Source organism: Taeniopygia guttata, chromosome 3, assembly GCF_048771995.1.
Source record: "Taeniopygia guttata chromosome 3, bTaeGut7.mat, whole genome shotgun sequence".
Lineage (NCBI taxonomy): Eukaryota > Metazoa > Chordata > Aves > Passeriformes > Estrildidae > Taeniopygia > Taeniopygia guttata.
Window position 1 is genome coordinate 305,565 of NC_133027.1, and position 11,430 is coordinate 316,994.

Consider the following 11,430-nt stretch of genomic DNA (forward strand, 5'->3'; position numbering starts at 1 on the left):
CTCTGTGCTGATCCATTATTTATTTTCACACACCACTGACCCTTTTTATGTCCATTTCCCACCCTTGTTCTTTCCCTGAGTCCCTGCTTCCCCCACACCCTGGAGCTGTCCCATCTGCCTCAGGATTCCAGGGAGCCAGAAGCTCTGTGGGCAGCAGACCCCATTGCTGCCAGGGGGTCCCCCTGGACCTCAGGCACCCCTGTCAGACCACCCTGTGACAGCCAGGCCAGAGCCACCACTGGAGAGGACCAGGGCACCTCCTTGCACAGCCCCCAGGATCCTGTGCTCATGTTCCTGGTGAGCTGCCAGCACTGAACCTGCCAGGAGCCACAGCAGCCCTGCAGCTGTTCCCTGAGCAGATGCAGCAAGGCAAGGCAAACACCTGCAGCTCTGAGGGTCTTTGCTGTGGCACAGGACTTGCCACAGGGGATTTTGAGTAAAACATCAACAGAGCACACAGAAAATGGTCTACAGGTTACTGATGTGAGGTCACCATGAATCAGAGCCATTTTGGGGACTCCACAGAGACTGGAGACTGCATCACAAACCTTAATGACTAGGAACAAAGTCTAAAACCAAACCCTCTGGAGATGGATGCCTGGCAGCAGGAATGGGATGACAGCACACCGCCATTGAGACAAACTGGTTTTAATGTCACCAAGCAAAGCTGCCTCAGCTCTCAGGGACTGCAGAAATAACTAATGCTTTAGGATTGCTTGTCCCTGTGATCATTCATTCTGTTTATTCAAAATCAGGAGTACCCTTGACCAGGATGTTGATAGCATGGAGGAAGTGTGAGGTACTGAGCAGCCCCTTACCAGAGTGATCCTGAGATAAACCCACCTGGCAGCAAATGGAAGTTGTGCTGAGAGCAAACCCACTTTTGCAAAGAAAAAAGTCTTCCTGAGAGGTCTCCTCAGGCAGCCCCATTCTAGGGGAACACACCAGCTCATCCAGAGTTCCTAAGCATGGAAGCAGCCTAAGCAGCACATCCAGCTGCAGCACTGGGCTGTGTGAGGCTCTGAAGCACCAGACTCACACAGGGCCGCAGGAGCCCAGCCTGGACGCTCCAGAGCAGTTCAGGACTGGACAACTCACTGCAGAGCCACCGGACAGGGTGAGGAGCTGCAGCCTGGGGCTGCCAGGGAAGGGGGTCAAAGGTACCAGGAGAGGTAGCACCTGGGCTGGGGAGGGACAGACTGAGCTGCAGAAGCCAAGACAACAGCCCAGGACCAGATGGGTGGAGTTCATCTTCGAAAAGGGAAGATCTGCAGTGCAAGGCACTGCCAAAGGCACAACCCCATCACGTGGGAGTCCCGGAGCAGCTGGAGGAAGCTGTCCAGGTGAGCCAACTCACAAATCTCATCTCCCATGGAGATAGGCTGGGACAGCTGGGGATGTTCAGTCTGGAGAAGAGAGGATTCAGGGAGACCTTAGAGTCACAGTGCCTAAAGGTGCTCCAAGAAAGCTGGAGGGACAGGACAAGGAGAAATGGTTTCCCACTGCCAGAGGGCAGGATTAGATGGAATATTGGGAAGAAATCCTTCCCTAATGAGGCCCTGGCACAGGTTGCCCAGGGAAGCTGTGGCTGCCCCATCCCTGGAAGTGTTCAAGGCCAGGCTGGATGAAGCCTGGAACAACCTGGGATAGTGGAAGATAGTGGATAGTCCCCATGGCAAGGGGCAGCAATGAGCTTTAAGTTCCCTTCCAACACACATTCTTTACTCATTCTGTGACTGCCCAACTCTGAGCAGCAAAACATTCAGGAGCAGCTTTTTTTCCCCAGGATGCTGCAGTGGAGTCTGAGAAGCAAGGATCCCAGTGCCTGAACTACACAACCCATCTGGCAATAGGTCCCCACCTAGAGTCCATGGTGGTCCCTCCACACTGGCCTTGCTGCAGGATGGATCCTGTGGGGACCAGCACCAGAGATGGAAGCTGGGGGGCTGCTGCCCTCCCCTAACCCTGCAGCCTGCTCTTGGGGCAGATGAGCTGATACAGGCAGGGAAAGGCCACAATAACCCCTGCATGGCCTGGGTGGCCTCTTCCTCACACCTGCACAGACGTGATGCCTGTCGTGCACACCACTGGGCTGTCAGGGGGCTGTGCTCTCAGGGGAGTTTTGCTACAGGAGACAGAGGGACCCTCAGTAAGCAGCTTTATTTCCTAGTGGTGCCTCTGGGAAAGGGGCAGACAGGGCTAGTGCAGGGTGCAGCAGTGCTGGGGGCAGTTGGCACCCACCCAGGACCCAGCTCCCAGGGCTGGGTGTGCTGGCAGAGGGGGACTGGCTCTGCCACAGGAGGGCATAGGGCCTGTGTGTGGATCATGACTCTCCCCCTCAGGCCTCCATCACTCCACAGGGACACCCACAGAACTGCCCCTGTCACTGGTGGCTCCCAGGGAGTCCCCAGACAGGCTCTGCCCAGACAGGGCACTGCTGAGGCTCTGCTGCCGAGCAGAACGTGGCACCGCTTCCACGGACACCTCCACCTCGATGGTGACACCTTCCCTGTGAACAGACACTGGCCTGAGGGCAGCAGCCCAAAGGGGAGCAGGAGCAGGGGACGCTGTTTGGAAGGGATGTGCCACTTCCCCAGCCCCCTCAGCACCGCCACCCTGCCTACCTGTCAGAGGCGTCCTGGCCCTCGCTCAGCATGCTCCCCGCAAGGGCCACTGTGCTGGCTGACTGGTTGTCCTGTTCTGGCCACGCCGGCCCCGGGCGTGGACTGCGGCTGCTGCTGGGGAGGGAGGCGGTGGGGTCCAGAGCTCCGTCCTCACCCGCTCTGGGACTGGGCAGCACCGACCACAGCTCGTTCACTGGGGAGAGAGAACACGCCGTTCCCACGGACTGCCCCTTGCTGGAGCAGGGAGGGCACGGGCCAGGCCTGCCAGCTGTGGGGGACCCACACTTGGCCAGGTTGTCCAGCTCCACCGTGCCGAGGTCCCCAGGCGTGCGGCCGGCCCTGCAGCCCCAGCGGCTCCGGCACAGCGACAGCACCACGGTCCCGTACACGTAGGTGAGCACCAGGGGCACGCCGACGCCTGCGGGCAGACAAGTGGTCACTGCCCAGCCCCAGCCCTGCTGCCTCTGGTCCCAGACATCAGCCACAGTCCCACCCCCAGCACGGGCAGTGCCCTGGGCACTCACCCACAGTGAGAGCTGTTATGATAGGGGACACAAAGAGAGACAGGAGGACGCTGCTGGTGACAGAGAGGCACTGCTGGCACCCGGAGAGGCTGCTTCGCCGGCTCTGGCCCAGCACCTCAGGGACAAGACAGAAAGGTGAAGGTCTCTACAAAGACCTCGGCACAGCCCCAGGGACTCAGCCTGGCAGAGCTCCAGCCACAGCTATCCAGACACCCCTCCCTCTCCTCAGGGACAGGCAGCCACAACAGCACTGCCACCACAGCACAGGTGTTCCTGGAAAGCCCCCCAAGAACCCTCCCTCCTTTCACCCACCCTGATCCCGCTCCCCAGGCTGAGCACACCCGCACTGGCAGGGGCTGCGGGGGGCAGCAGAAGGTTCTGGCAAGGCAGCACTGTGGGTGGTACAGGGACGTGCTGAGGGTAGTCAGGGGTGGCACAGAGATGTGCTGTGGGCAGCAGGGAGCACTGCAGGTCTGTCCAGCCCAAGAGCCATGGGCTATCAGACTCAGCAGGACCACAGGGACTCCAAAACCACCTGCCAGTACCTTCCTACCCATGTAGATGGGGATCCCAATGGTAATGACAGGGACAGCAACACCCGCAGCAAGGGAGATGACCATGGGCGCTCCCAGCACCATGCCCAGCTGCCACAGGATCCTCCGGGTCCGTGACCACGGCCTCTTCCCCCAGAAGGTGCAGCCAGAGGGGCTGTGGGGACAGAGCGGAGCTGAGCCAAGGCTTCTGCAAGTGGCAGGCAGAGACCTGGCCCCATGTCAGGGGACATCCCTGAACCCACCAGAGAGCAGGCAGCCAGGTTCCCCCAACCCTGAGTTCCAGCTGCCTCCTACGGGGTGCCAGCAGCCAGCCCCAGCCCTGCCAGACCCAGCAGCACAGACCACTCTGCTCCCCCTGGCTAACCCTGAACCTGGGGCAGGACCTGGATGCCCCCATCCCATCCTGTCAGGGCTCCCAGCCTCAGCCCAGTGCAGTCCTACAGACCCCCCCCAGCTCCTGTCCGGGCCCCTTAGCCCTATGGCCCTGCACTGACCTCAGAAAGTGCACGTCAGAGATCTCCTGCAGGCAGAGCCAACAGAAGAGGCAGCCACAGACCGTGCAGTTCATGCGGTTGCAGCTCCCATCGTTGATCTTCATGATGAAGGCGCTGCAGCGAGGACAGACCTTGATGTCCTCAGCCTCAGCTGGGGGGAGATAAGACAGGATGGGGGAGCAGGACAGAACAGTATGCATCCATCCCAGCCTGTCCCAGGCTCTTCTCATCCCACAGGTATCATAGGGAGAGCCAAGGTCCCTCTATACACCCCGGCCCAACTGGCACAGGGGCTGTGAGACTGCAGCAGAGGAGCTCTGGATCCTGGCTCCAGCAGCCCCACAGGCAGGAGGCAGAGAGGGACAGGACTGTGCCAAACCCCAGCACTTCTGCTCCCACCCTGGGCCAGGGCCTCACCGTGGGCCAACTCCTCCGGCTGGGCCAGCTGTGCTGTGGGGGTGGCCAGGCTGGGGGTCGGTGCACAGGGGCCATCAGGGTGCCAGGGCTGCCGGCAGTGGTAGCAGAACTCGGTGCCACAGCCCTCACGCCCACAGGTGAGGCGGGGACATTCGGCACAGCCATGGGCAAAGACAGCGTAGCTGTGGGGAGAAGGCAGCTGGGGCTGGGCTACAGCAGGGTGCCCCCTCTCCACACAGCCAGGCCAGGTCGTGGCAGTCCCGATCCTGCACTGAGTTGGAGCCACAGCCCCGGCTCAGGAGAGCTGGGATCCACCCTCACCAGCCCACCCCGTCCAGCACCCACAGCCCCAGGGCCCACAGAGTATCTAGCACAGCCAAGGACACCAGCCCTGGCAGACAGAGCTGCACGGGCTCTGCAGCCACACAGGACTGGACACTTCCCTGGGCACTCCCAGCCCAAGGCAAGACAAAGTGCTGAGGAACCCAGCCTGGGAAGGGCTCACAGGACACAGGCACACACGGCTGCTGCGGGAGGGGGCCCACGCCCAGCCCCGCATTCCCGGCGGTACCTGCAGTCGGGTGCAGGGCACCAGCGGGTGCCAGGATCAGCCACCAGCAGCCGTCGCAGCAGGAACTCCTCGTACTTGTCGCGCAGGGCAGGCTCGGGGAGGAGCCGGTGCACGTCGGAGGGCTGGAGCGCGGCGGGGCAGTGCGGGCAGGACACGGGCACGCGGCTCTCGCTGACAGCCAGGCGCAGGTACTGCTGCAGGCAGGCCTGGCACGCGCGGTGCGAGCAGGAGGCCAGGCTGGGAAAGGCCTCGGGGGGCTGCGGCAGCAGGCACAGGGGACACTCCTCCAGCGCCTGGCCCTCGCCCAGGGGCATCACCACACGCGTCTCCTGGGGCTCCTCTGCCTCCGGCTCCGGTTCTGATGGTGCCTCCCCACTGACAGCCTGTGGCTTCCGCCTGAAGCAGCCCAGAAGCCGGCAGGGCCCAGGCACACGAGTGGGCTGGTCCATGGTGGCCCGCCAAGGCAGCCAGGGCTGCTGCTGAGCTACAGAGGGCAGCAGGGAGGGGCTGACCCTGGTGCAGCCCCCATGGCCCAGCTCCTACCTGAGCCTCAGCACAGGTACCAGCGGAACCATCCCCAGCTGCAGTCAGCGGCGCTCAGCCTGCAGAGGAACTGCCCCTGAGAGCGAGCCTGTGCCCTGGCAACAGGCCCCAAGCTGTCCTGCCCCATCCTGCCTCCTCCAGCTGCGCATGACAGGGCCAGGACCGCAGAACTCCCAAATCCCAGTGCGGGGAAGACAGCAGCAACACCGTGGCAGCCAGCTCAGGCACAGGGCAGTGTGACACACCCACCCCTCCCCAGGGCTCTCCTCCCAGGGTGAGACATGGCTAAAGCACTTTTCACTGGAGTTCACTTGCCAAGGGACCCAAGACCCAGTCCATTCAGTGATCAGGAGCTAGGTGATTCCTGCAGCCGGGTAAATCTGTCCACTTTCCTCGCTTGGAGCTCACGAATCCATGGCCACCCCACACTCCCTCCCCATGGTCCTTCCCTCTCTACGCCCCAAAGCTGCCCCCTGCCCTCCCCAGCTCAGCAGCACTGCCACACCGCGCAGCCTCCAGAACACTCCCTCGTCAGAGGCAGAAGCACCGGCACGAGAAGAGGCCAGAACCGGCGACACTCAGGTGAGGCTGAGGAGTCCGAGCATACCTGCTCTGCTGGGCCAGGCACCGGGTGGCTCCACATCCCCCCAGGGGACACGGCGCTTCCCGGGGGACACGGCGCTTCCCGGGGGAGGGCAGCTGCAGAGCTCGGGGCAAACGGGCAGCGGCGGGGTTTCCGTGGTGACCGGAGAGCGGCAGGCGGCCGGGGCTGTACCTGTCAGCGGGGAATCATCGCTGGCGGCACGGCACGGCCACGGCTTCCCCGGGACGGCCACAGCCCGGCACATCCAGCGCCCTGGGACCTGCAGAGGGACAGCAGCGATTCGTGAAGAGGCCGAGCGCGGTAACGGAGCGGAGCCACCGGGAGCGCGGACCGAGGGATGCGGGTGGGGATCGGGCACAGCGCGGGGACACGGCTGAGCTGCTCCCCGCAGCGAGCACCTTTGTGATCGGCCAGAGCGCGGCGTGACCGGACAGCCAGCGGCCCTGGGGCCTGGAGGGCGAGACGCCGAGCCCCGCGTGTCCCCGGTGTGACCGCGCGGGGACACCGGCAAGGAACTCACCGGGGTCTGCCCTCCGCGCCGGCGCTCGGCGGGGCCGGACCCGGAGGGCCCCGGGGGAGGAGCCGCAGCCGCCGCTGAAGAGGCACAGAGACCGTCAGCGTCCGGTAGCGGCCCGGTCCCGCCGGGGCCGCCGCCTCACGCGGGCCGGAAGGGGCGGAGCTGCGGCTGTGCCGCCCCGCCCCGCCCCCCGCCCGAGCCGCCGGGCCCGGCCCGCCTCTCCCCGGCCCGACTCGGCCCGGCCCCTCGCCCGCCGGGCCGGGCCCGCTCCCCTCATGCCGCGGCCGCGGCGCCGACGGGGCCGGGCGGCGGCGCTGCCCCGCGCACGCGCCCGCGCCGCTTCCGGGTCGCGCGGCCTCTTCCGGCACAGCCCCCGCGCGGCCGGGGAAGCGGAAGCGGAAGTGTCCGGGCGAGGCGGGGCGGCGGCGGCCGCCCCGGGCTGGCGGGGGCGGCTGGCGGGCCGCGGGCGGGCGGGCGGCGGGGCCGGGCCGGCGCCGGGGCCCGCCACGATGCCCCGGCGGAAGCAGAGCCACCCGCAGCCGGTGAAGGGTGAGTGCGCGGCGGGCCCGGGGGGCGGCGGCGGCGGCCCGGCGGGGACCCGCGGCGCTCGGAGCGCTGCAGCGGACGCCGAGGATGGCACCGAGGAGACGGCGAGAGCGGCGGTGGTGCTGCCCGGGGACCTGCTGCTGGGCCGTGGCCCGGCCTCCGAGAAGGGACCGCCAGGTGCGTGCGGCCCCCGCGGGGACGCCGCCCCTCTCCGGCGGCCCCGCCGGCGGCGACGCGGCCCGGCCGGGCCCTACCGGCCCCGCGCTCGGCGCATCCGGCGGGGCCCGCCCTGCCACGGGCCCGCCCGGCGCGGGCTCCGGTCGAGCTTCCTCTCACGGGGGAGGCCCGGCCCCCGGCCCGCGGGTGGGTTCTGCCGGCCCGGCACTGAGCCCCGGCACCGATCCCCGAGTGCTCCTCCCCGCCAGAGTCCCGGGCACGACGTGTCCCCGCGGTAGGTTTGGGGCCGCGCCACGCAGCCGCCGCCGGGCTCATACCGGAGCCACCGCAGCGCTCAGCCCCGGCTCCGCCAGCCCCGGCTCCCATTCCACCGCTCCCGTCGGCACCGCGGGCGGGACGGAGCGCTCTCAGCCCCGGCACCCCGGCCCGGTGCTGGGCAGCGCCCGTCCCGCCGGTGCTCCTGGGCCAGCCCCGGCTGAGGCAGCGAGCGCTGCTCAGCTCCACGGAGCTGCTCACGGGGACCGGCGGGAGTCGCTCCCGCCTCGGGCACCGAGCAGCGCGGGAACAGAACGGCAGAGATGACAGCACGGACTGTCCAGCCCCGTGTCCCTGTCCCCGCGCTGTCCCCGGGGCTGTGCCCTGGTCCATGCGCTCAGCGGCTGCTGGGCTGTGCCCTGCTCCTGCTCTGCCACTGAGGCTCAGTCCCAGCTGCCGGGCAGATGGGGCTGCTCTGAGGACTGTGCCTCCCTGCCCTGGAACAGCTGCTTGGTAGCCCTAGGAGCCTGACAGGGCTTTGGGGACATTCTGCCGGGAATAGCTGTCCTCCCATTCCGCCCCAGCTGAGGAGCAGAACGAGGACCTCAGCCCACTGACAGTCGGGACAGACAAGCTGTCCCGTGAGGGCACTTGACGTGACCATTTCGGGGGCGGTGCTCTGGGCATGCTGTGCCACTGCTGCGCTGAGGGGACAGGGGTTCCCTCGAAGGGACAGCTGGGTCCCATGCTGTGGCTGGGGCTGAGCTGAGAATAAACGGGATCCCTTGACAGAGGGCTTGAGGCAGGGTCAAGAGTTCCCCTGTAAGAGCCAGGCCTTTTCTGATGTCTGTGTTTCTGGCAGTGCTTGCGGAGGGGCTGGGAGGCTGGAGGGGCCTCCCCATCCCACAGCATAGCTCAGCCTCATCCCTGCACCTGCCTGGGGCTCCGGCAGCTGGGCACAGCTGGCTGGCAGCAGCAAGGGGACAGTCCAGGGTGGTTCCCGGGATTGTGGGCAGCTGCTGAGTTTGACAGGCCCCAGGGCTGCAGGTCAGGCACAGAATGGGGCCAGCAGGGCATGGCTCAGCTGGTCATGCTGAGCTGTCCCTCCAGCCCCGAACACCAGCCTGGGTGCACATGTGGAGCACAGGGGCTGCAGAAGGATGAGTCTGTGCCCAGCTGAGGAGCTCCATTTGAGAGCCTGGCACAGCCTTCTCCCTGATGCCACCAGACAGTGGCACTGTGTGGGGCAGGGGAATGTTTCCTGCAGGGTAGAAAGGGCTGGTGTTGGAGCCCCCTGGTGCCAGCCGCCCACCCCGGGGCTGGGGCAGTGGCACAGTGAGAGGGGCACAGAGCAGCTTTAGGGGCACCCCTTTCTCCAGCGTGGGCCAGGCTGTGCCCACCACCTCCTACCCACCAGGCCCAGCAGTGCCGGTGGGTGATGGATCCACCCATCCCCTCACCCTTCCTGGTGCCAGGGTCTTGGCCAGCCACGCAGAAGCGTCAGGGTTTCCCAGGACACCCAGAACAGCCCTCAGCAGGGTGGTAGGGCAGGCCATGGCAGTGGGGCTGCTCACTGCCTGCTGGGTGCCATGGGGTGGGACTGGGGTTGTAGGCAGAGGGGCTGTGCCCAGGTCAGCCAGGCTGACACCGCCCCATCCCCACGGTGTTCTCAGCAGACACACTGGTGGGGAAGATCGCTATTCCAGCATATGCCCTGAGCGACGACGACTGCTCCTCTGGCTACCAGCAGCTGAGCGTGGAGAGCGACCCCGAGGAGGGGGGTGAGCCTGGCCCCGCCGCCCTGCCCTGCCGCCAGTGCGGGCTGCAGCTGGCTGCCAGCCTGGGCCAGAGCTGCCTGCAGTGCGCCGGCGCCGAGGGCGGCCGCAGCCAGCGCATCGTCTACTCCTGCCAGCTCTGCCCCTTCGCCTCCCACTACTCCAGCCACCTCAAGCGCCACATGAAGACACACAATGGGGAGAAGCCTTTCGCCTGCCCGCAGTGTGCCTACGCCTCTGCCCAGCTGGTAAACCTGACCCGGCACCTGCGCACGCACACTGGGGAGAAGCCGTACCGCTGCACGTGCTGCAGCTTCGCCTGCAGCAGCCTGGGCAACCTGAAACGCCACGAGCGGGTCCACAGCCAGGACAAGCCCTTCCAGTGTGCTGCCTGCGACTATCGCTGCAACCAGAGCCGCAACCTGAAGCGGCACATGCTCAGCCACCGCCTGCCTGAGGGCGAGGGGCCACACCGACGGGAAAAGGACCCAGGTAAAGGTGGGAGGGTGTGGGGTTCTGGGGAGAGCTACACCGGGGCTGTGGGGCTGGCACAGGGCACAGATCCTGCCACTGACCCAAAGCCGTGTTACTGCCAGGCTCGCCGGGGCACTGGGGGTCGTCACAGAGCCAGTCCTTGCTGGTGCTGTGCCACTCAGCTCACAACCCCATCTCTTTGTCCCGCAGAGCCATTGCTGCCAGAGCTGAGCCTGCACGTGGGCAGTGGCAGCGGCCCCTTCCTGCCCGGCTGCGCACGGCTGCGGGGTGAGGAGGCGGCTGCGCTGCCCGAGCTGCTCTTCCCCTTCACGTGCCGCATGTGCGGGCTGGTGCTGGACGACGGGTTCGCACAGGACGAGGGCCTGGCCGAGCAGGTCTGTGGGCGCTGCAGCCTGGCGGTGCTGGGCACCGAGCCGGGTGCCAGCCCCCAGAAGGGCACTGGGGACAAGGGCTTTGCCTGCAGCCTGTGCCCCTTCGTCACCCACTACCCCAACCACTTGGCGCGGCACATGAAGACGCACAGCGGGGAGAAGCCCTTCGCCTGCCCGCTCTGCCCGTACGCCTCCGCCCACCTGGACAACCTGAAGCGGCACCAGCGCGTGCACACAGGCGAGAAGCCCTACAAGTGCCAGCTCTGCGACTATGCCTGCGGCAACCTGGCCAACCTCAAGCGTCACGGGCGCATCCACTCAGGCGACAAGCCCTTCCAGTGCAGCCTCTGCAGCTACAGTTGCAACCAGAGCATGAACCTGAAGCGGCACATGCTGCGGCATACGGGCGAGAAGCCCTTCCAGTGCCGGGACTGCTCCTACACCACTGGTCACTGGGACAACTACAAGCGCCACCAGAAGATCCACGGCCACACAGCCGAGAGCTGGGTGAACCCACGCAATGCCAAAGCCCTGCTGGCCCCCCCAGCCGTGGGCACGGCCCTGCCCTGAGACAGCACTTAGCTCGGCAGTGGGCCTGGGGTGCCGCGGTGCCTGCCCTCCCCACGGGAGGGAGGACAGGCAGGCAACTCCACGGGGGCTTAGGGCTGCCTTACAGCAGGCCCAGAGGCACACTGGGGCCTCCAGCAGCCCTGTCCTGCCTGGGCAGGGTGAAGTCACGACCGGCGGCTCTGACCCCTGCCCGTGTGGCAGCACTGCCACGTCCCCAGCCGCCCCGCCTGCCTGTTTCTGCCTGCCAGAGCCTTCCTCTGCCGGGGCCTGGGGAAAAGGGGGGAGGGGGGAACAGGACTGGTTCCATGGCTGTTGCCGTGCTGGTCGGTGTAATTTATATTGTGTATAAAAGCATTAAACAGTCAGTTTTGTTATCTGCTTTTCACGCTGGGG

At 66.1% G+C, this 11,430-nt stretch overlaps 2 protein-coding genes and 1 pseudogene across 6 annotated transcripts; 1 reads left to right on the forward strand and 2 right to left on the reverse strand.

Annotated features, from left to right (window-relative positions):
* Positions 1-632: 632 nt before the first annotated feature.
* Positions 633-1,991, reverse strand: LOC115494680 (uncharacterized; annotated as a pseudogene).
* A 150-nt stretch (positions 1,992-2,141) lies between these two features.
* Positions 2,142-7,043, reverse strand: LOC100222286 (E3 ubiquitin-protein ligase RNF19B). 2 transcript variants are annotated; one of them, XM_030269847.4, is made up of 10 exons: positions 6,852-7,043; positions 6,335-6,590; positions 5,185-5,668; positions 4,614-4,795; positions 4,197-4,347; positions 3,694-3,856; positions 3,149-3,263; positions 2,908-3,042; positions 2,625-2,817; positions 2,142-2,509 (listed from the first exon to the last, which is right to left on the reverse strand). In XM_030269847.4, exons 2-10 carry the CDS (start codon positions 6,573-6,575, stop codon positions 2,350-2,352), a joined length of 1,824 nt encoding a protein of 607 aa, XP_030125707.4. In that variant the 5' UTR covers positions 6,576-6,590; positions 6,852-7,043; the 3' UTR covers positions 2,142-2,349. The 2 variants fall into 2 exon arrangements, with proteins under 2 accessions (XP_030125707.4, XP_030125708.4); XM_030269848.4 differs by lacking the exon at positions 6,852-7,043 and having other exon boundaries at positions 5,185-5,786; positions 6,335-6,474.
* Positions 7,030-11,411, forward strand: ZNF513 (zinc finger protein 513). Of its 4 annotated transcripts, none has more exons than XM_030269841.4 (3): positions 7,030-7,571; positions 9,500-10,093; positions 10,286-11,411. In XM_030269841.4, exons 1-3 carry the CDS (start codon positions 7,124-7,126, stop codon positions 11,035-11,037), a joined length of 1,794 nt encoding a protein of 597 aa, XP_030125701.4. In that variant the 5' UTR covers positions 7,030-7,123; the 3' UTR covers positions 11,038-11,411. The 4 variants fall into 4 exon arrangements, with proteins under 4 accessions (XP_030125701.4, XP_072782284.1, XP_030125702.4 ...); XM_072926183.1 differs by having other exon boundaries at positions 9,503-10,093; XM_030269842.4 differs by having other exon boundaries at positions 7,032-7,397.
* The last annotated feature ends 19 nt before the right edge of the window (positions 11,412-11,430 follow it).

What these genes read in the sequence shown, in the direction of transcription:
- ZNF513 (XM_030269841.4), top strand. Translation starts at nt 7,124, where the DNA reads ATGCCGCGGCCGCGGCGCCGACGGGGCCGGGCGGCGGCGCTGCCCCGC. An exon ending in CTCCGAGAAGGGACCGCCAG is followed by an intron (nt 7,572 to 9,499) that starts GTGCGTGCGGCC and finishes CGGTGTTCTCAG; the next exon opens with CAGACACACTGGTGGGGAAG. An exon ending in CCGACGGGAAAAGGACCCAG is followed by an intron (nt 10,094 to 10,285) that starts GTAAAGGTGGGA and finishes TTTGTCCCGCAG; the next exon opens with AGCCATTGCTGCCAGAGCTG.
- LOC100222286 (XM_030269847.4), bottom strand. Translation starts at nt 6,575, where the DNA reads ATGTGCCGGGCTGTGGCCGTCCCGGGGAAGCCGTGGCCGTGCCGTGCC. An exon ending in TGCCTGGCCCAGCAGAGCAG is followed by an intron (nt 5,669 to 6,334) that starts GTATGCTCGGAC and finishes TGCCCTCTGTAG; the next exon opens with CTCAGCAGCAGCCCTGGCTG. An exon ending in CCATCTACATGGGTAGGAAG is followed by an intron (nt 3,264 to 3,693) that starts GTACTGGCAGGT and finishes CTTGTCCCTGAG; the next exon opens with GTGCTGGGCCAGAGCCGGCG.